This window comes from Pleuronectes platessa, chromosome 15, assembly GCF_947347685.1.
Source record: "Pleuronectes platessa chromosome 15, fPlePla1.1, whole genome shotgun sequence".
Taxonomy (NCBI): domain Eukaryota; kingdom Metazoa; phylum Chordata; class Actinopteri; order Pleuronectiformes; family Pleuronectidae; genus Pleuronectes; species Pleuronectes platessa.
The window spans coordinates 22731058-22737286 of record NC_070640.1 but is presented as its reverse complement, the minus strand read 5'-3'; the positions used below and the strand labels follow the sequence as shown (position 1 = coordinate 22737286).

The window sequence follows — 6229 nt, the reverse complement described above, 5'->3', positions numbered from 1 at the left end:
CATATTATCATGGCAATACTTACACATGTGTTTAAAAAAGTATTGTGTGTAATTTAATATAACTTTTGGAGAAGCTCCCATCTTTCTTATTACCACATGAATATGATAACTTAATTATACAGTGCTTCAAGGGGAACAAGCTTCTTGATGTTAGAGGGGTTTTCTGATTTTTTTTTAGTAGTTATTAAATACGAGGTGCTGTACTGTCCTGTAGACAGGGAGATAACAGCAGCGAGAAGACAACCTATCATATGACTAGTAACATGTATGTCTGGGGCTCAGGACATCACATCAGTGGACTGTATGTGGTAAGATAAGGTAAAGCAAGTGAAACATACTATAAGAAAATGGTCATGCATAAGTTTTCTCCTGGCCAAACTGTACTCAGCTAAGTAAAAGTGAAATTAAAATTCCTAATTTGATTTAGGTGCTACTGGCAAAGTTGTATAACCACATTGTTTTTTGTATAGAAGCATCTGCGAATAGGACACCTGGACTTTGGCTCTTCCTGTAGCCAAATGCTGATCAAGCTGTCCTTCCATCTTTTGGCGGCTGGCCAATAGGGGGCGCTAGGGCGCCGCCCCACCTGATTGAAAGTGATTTTTAAAAATTATTTTTATTTTTTTCAAAATAATAATTTAAGTACTGCTTATTCTACAAATAAATATGTTTTGAATCATCAAGAACCAGTCATACATATAATATAAACCATTAGTTAGGGGATAATTTGTGTCCATGGTCATTTCTCCTCCCTCCTGGGGCGCTGGGAAAGTCGCCCCAGCACTGCAGCAGCTCAGCCAATGGTAGGCTGTTGCTGAGGCAAAAAAAACATAGCAACGGGTAAATTAGCCAATGAGCGTCATCAAATTTGATAAGCTTGGGGCGCTAAAAATATCACCCCAAGCTTTAAGTATCCTAGCAACCAGAAATAAGTGTAGGAAATCGAGATGGCGGCGTCAAGTAGACAAGAACAAGAACACACAGGGCTTCAGCTACCCATAAATTCTGTAAAAATCTCTCTTGCTAAACCCCTTTGAAAGGAGAACTTTAGGGGAAAAACTGTGCGTTAAAGAACTTGGACCTGAGAAGCCCGGCCTGAATTTAACACAGCAGACACAGGAGAAAGGTAAAACGTACCAGAGGAGCTTCTCTCTTAACTGGTACGACAGGAAGGCTTGGCTAACTGGATGTGGTTTTGCAAATGCAGTATTCTGCTTCCCGTGTTTACTTTTTAAAATGCCGGGGACAGATACTACGTGGACTGTAACAGGAGTTAGAGACCTAAAACATTTATCCGAGCGCATCAAAAAACATGAATGCTCGAAGGTGCACATGAACAACGCTGTCAAGCTAGCTATGCTAGGAAGGATTAGCATAGCTGCACAGCTGGATGAAGGACACAGGATTGCGGTGAGGAAACACAACGAAGAGGTGGATAAGAACAGACACATTTTATCGAAGATCATTGATTGTGTGAAATTCTGTGGAGCTTTTGAGCTGGCATTGCGGGGCCACAATGAGACGGCATCCTCCAACAACCCTGGCATTTTTCGGGGATTAGTCGATCTTGTGGCGTCACTGGACGGTGTGTTAGAGGAGCACCTGAAGACCGCCACTGTCTTTAAAGGCACCTCAAAGACAGTTCAAAACGAACTTTTAGACTGCATGCTGTCGGTTCTTCGAGACTGCATTCTGGAGGATGTAAAACAGGGCAGATTATCTGGCTATTCAGGCAGATGAAACAACAGACACTGCCACTCACTGTCAGCTGGTGCTTGTGCTACGTTACACTGACAGCCTGAATAAAGTCCGAGAGCGTTTTTATGAGTTCATCCAGCTTCCAAACTCGACCGCTGACACAGTCGCCACCGCGGTGTTGGAAAGGCTGAACACTTTTCTTCCTGAAGGACAACGGGGGAAATTAATCGCCCAAGTCTATGATGGAGCTGCTGTGATGAGGAGCCACAGGTGGAGTGCAGCGCAAAGTTAAAGACGTGTACGGGAGTGCCCACTACGTACACTGTTATGCTCATCAGCTCAACCTAATAATGCAGCAGGCAACATCCCACATCACCAAGGTCGGTGCTTTTTTTTCAGATCTGGGTGGTTTTGCTGCGTTTTTCTCCAGGTCATCCAAGCGAACCGCTGTGCTTGATAAAGTGGTGGCACACAGACTTCCTGGAGCTTCATCAACAAGGTGGAACTTTCACAGTCGTGCTGTTAACACCATTTTTGAGCACAAGGACGACCTCCTGAAGTGTTTTCGGACCATCAGAGAGAATGGTGAATTTGATGCAACAACTGTGAGAGAGGCTGGGGGTTTTGAGAGGATGCTGGAAGATGAAGATTTTAGTTTTTTTCTTGCATTTTTTCATAAGATCATGGCACATGTAGACATGCTGTTTAACCAGCTGCAAAAGAGGAGCATCGACTCTGTCTACATCACAGGAGTCATTCAGAGGTTCACCAACAGCATACAAGCTATCAGGTAGGCTGTCATTTTTCACATTGACTGATAAAATGTCTATGAAAAGAACAAACATTAATTACATGTCTGAACAGAGTAGAATAACTCATAATTTTGATAATAATAACTCTCAATTTCAAGACAATCCAGTTGGGATGAGCTAGTAAAAAATGTATTAATGTAGTGACAATACACAGAGCTGGACTAATTTTATATCTCCAGCAGTTTTCTAAAACTAATTGCGCACAGCGACTTATGAATCATCTGTTTTGTATCAGGGACTCCGTTCCTCTATCTGTGCAGCAGCCATCCACAAAGAAACGGAGGGCCCTAGGCCAAGAGGAGCAGCACCGGTTAGCTACAGAGGTAAGATGTAACATTGTTCTATATACAGGACATGAGGTGTTTTACTTTTGGTATCTTTGTTTGTCTTAAATTCCTGTATAAAACAGTTAGCCTATGCATTTAAATATTTTGAACTATTCACCATACAGCTACTGAAAAAAGCAAACATGCTAAAATGTTTAGATGTAGTTATTTCATATTTATGATATTTAACAATAAGCTTTCCTTGTCCTTGTGAGATACTAATGATATTTACATGGTGATATATAAACATTTAATTCTACTGTTTATAATGTGTAGTGACCTTTTTTAAAATGATGTATCATTTCATAGGTATGTGATACCATTCTGAATCATGCCAAGGAGAGGTTCTCTTTCACCAAGCACCTCATCAGTGCCACTCTGCTGCAAGGAGACTTGTTCCCCCAACACAGCGTAAAGTTCCCAGATTCAGCGCTGGAAACCACTGTGGAAGCCTACCCCACACTGGACAAGGCCAAACTGAAGACAGAATTGTCCCTGGTCTATGAAAATGAAGAGTTCATGGCTTGCAGTGGCGCACTGGCTCTCTTCCAGGTTTTCATGGAAAACAACCTTCAGGACACATTCAGCGAGACTGTAAGTCTTTTAAAGATTCTCATCACCACACCGATGACCACAGCAGAATCAGAGAGGTGCTTCTCTACTTTAAAGAGGATAAAAACATTCCTTAGGAACACCATGGCACAAGACCGCCTGAACGCACTGGCTATGCTCTCCATGGAGAAAAACCTGATACAGAACATTCCTGACTTTAACACCAAAGTCATTGAGAAGTTTGCCACTCAGAAAGACAGAAGAGCAAAGTTCATGTACAAATAAGAGCACTCACTCCCTCTCACACATACTCTCAAACTCACTCACACACACTCTCAAATTCACTCACTCACACACTTTCAAACTCACACACTCACTCACAAACTCACTCACACTCTCAAACTCCCACACTCACACTCACTCACACATAAACTCACTCACTCATACAACTCAATATTTACACACAGTCTCCAGGTTTCAAGGGAGTGAGACATAAATGCTGATTAGACTCCAATTGGTACATTTTATGTTCCTATACCAGTTTTTCTGTATATAGTTAACTTTAATCATCCACCTGTAAATATTACAATAATATACAATGATATTGTAATTTGTACTAAGAGTATTCACTAATATATGTAATCCAATTGGTACATTGTATGTTCCTATGAGACAGTTTTTCTTTGTATATAGTTATTTTTAATCATCAACCACTTGTAAATGTCTCTCAAGAACTTGAATTTTGTATTAAGAGTATTCACTAAAATACATCTCATATCATTGTCATTATCTGTCAAACTGTTGTTTTTAAAGGGCAATTAAATAATTATTGTTTATCCCTAAAACAATGGTATCTTTTGGTTTGGGTTCTTTTATTGGGATAGTTACCGAAAGCTTCTGGCACCTACAGCCCCACCTAGAATAATTTTCACCAGCCGCCACTGCTAAGCACAATCGGCTAAATAATGTTAAGGTACACACTGTGTTGATTTTTGATGTGAGCATGAACTTCAATCTTATTTATTTATTTAAACTGGAAATGTACTTCCATCAACAGTTGATCTGCAAGTGCTGGATATGAAGCGTATTTACATCTCTTTGGCCAGTGAGATAAAATATCAAAATAAAAAAGCCAGGATGTATTCAAGAAAGTCATTGTGACGACAATCCGAAGGCTAAAGATAAGAGATTGGGCTTAATACAGGTTTTTAAAGATATCGATGGGGGGAGATCTAATTGTTAGACGCAAACAATTCCACAATTTAGGGCCAACAACGGAAAAATCCTGATCACCTATGGTTTTTAACTTTGTGCGTGGAATGGTAAGCATTGAGTGGTCAGCGGATCTTAGGGGGTGAGGCGAAATAGGGGATGATTAGTTCAGAGATGCACCTTAGTTCCAGTTTATCTGCAGGGCAAAAGGTTATGACTTAGGTTTTGGTTTGGTTGAGCTGAACGTCGCTGTTTGCCATCCATGATTTTACATCCTCAATGCAATTTAAAATGGAGTTCACACTGCATGGATCACCAAATACATAATAAGGCTATACACAAACCAACTGTAAGTCAATAGCTAATAAGACATAATACTTTGATTCAGTATATTGACATCATATTGACAACATTTGTTTTATTATTTTTTCAGGGAGCCAGAGTCATGATTTGCCAGGGGCAGTCACACAAGGAACTATCATACAACTTTTCTGGACTCTCTCAGAATTTAATAATTACACCTGCCAAAGCTTTCCAACAGTTAGCCTAAATGTAATTGGATTTCAGCTTGCAAGAGCTGATAAGAGCAGGGTGCTTACAAAATTCGGGCAAATACGGTGAAGGAGCTGAAGACAGCAGTTGGCAGAAGCAGGCTTTACATTATTCCCCAGACCAATATAACACTGCCTTTACAGGTAAGATTTTGTTGTTCTTTTGGGTCAACACTCCTTTTGAATATTAGCACCTTGATAATAGTGACTAATTAGGCCCTTTGTTTTGTCCACCTAGATCTCAGAAGCTTAAAGCACTCTACCAGAAACATCTCAACCGGGTAGACCAGAGACCGCTTCATCATCACAGTGTTGACAGTGAACTTAGTTATTTTTTAAATCAAAATGGTCCCACGCTACACTTCGCCCGTGACCTCTTCATGTCTACTTTTGAAATACACGGAAACTCGCAGGTAACTGAGTAGGCCTGTTACGTTTTTTTCAAAAACATTGCCCCCCCTGGTAAAATGTGTAATTGCTGCCACATAGCAAAATCCATTGCATTCCTTCAAGACTCACACTACGCAACAGAACATGCATTCGTTTTATCACTGAAAAAGTAATGTCATTGACGAAATTCTTAGTGATCAATCGTCGATTAATTATGCTCATCCCTAGTCCTGTGGCTAAAATATGAATGTGTATAGGGAAAAGTTAGTCTGTAGCCCTTTATTTTTAAGTTGTTTTGATTATTCATATTAAAGTAAAGAGTAATCTTAATAAGTCATCTGTTAAATTTTCAAATCTAACCTCAGTAAAAGACAGTTGGAATAAATGCTAAATCTGTCATCAACACAGGAGGCAAGTTTGGATACTGCAGAGTGGCTTAATGCTGGTACCCCAGAGGTAAGTATCTGGAAGATTATACTGTAGTTCAGATTTTGTTCAAATGTGGTATTAAATATTTTATTCAAATATTGATGTGTTTAGATATTATTTCATGCAGTCTTTTTACTTTCAAGGTGTTTTACCGAAGATCGAGAATGGCACCACTAATCAGGTACAGTATTTTTAAGTTTACAAAGTAGAACCATGTGTGACACTTATTTTTCCACCAATAAACAATGTAAATACTCAT

General features: G+C 39.7%; 1 protein-coding gene across 1 annotated transcript; it reads left to right on the top strand.

Moving 5' to 3' along the window:
- The first annotated feature begins 1764 nt into the window (after positions 1-1764).
- On the top strand, positions 1765-3785 carry LOC128457510 (uncharacterized). The gene is made up of 3 exons (XM_053442229.1): positions 1765-2488; positions 2746-2833; positions 3146-3785. The coding sequence occupies exons 1-3, from the start codon at positions 2049-2051 to the stop codon at positions 3671-3673; spliced, it is 1056 nt and encodes a 351-aa protein (XP_053298204.1). The 5' UTR covers positions 1765-2048; the 3' UTR covers positions 3674-3785.
- Positions 3786-6229: the final 2444 nt, after the last annotated feature.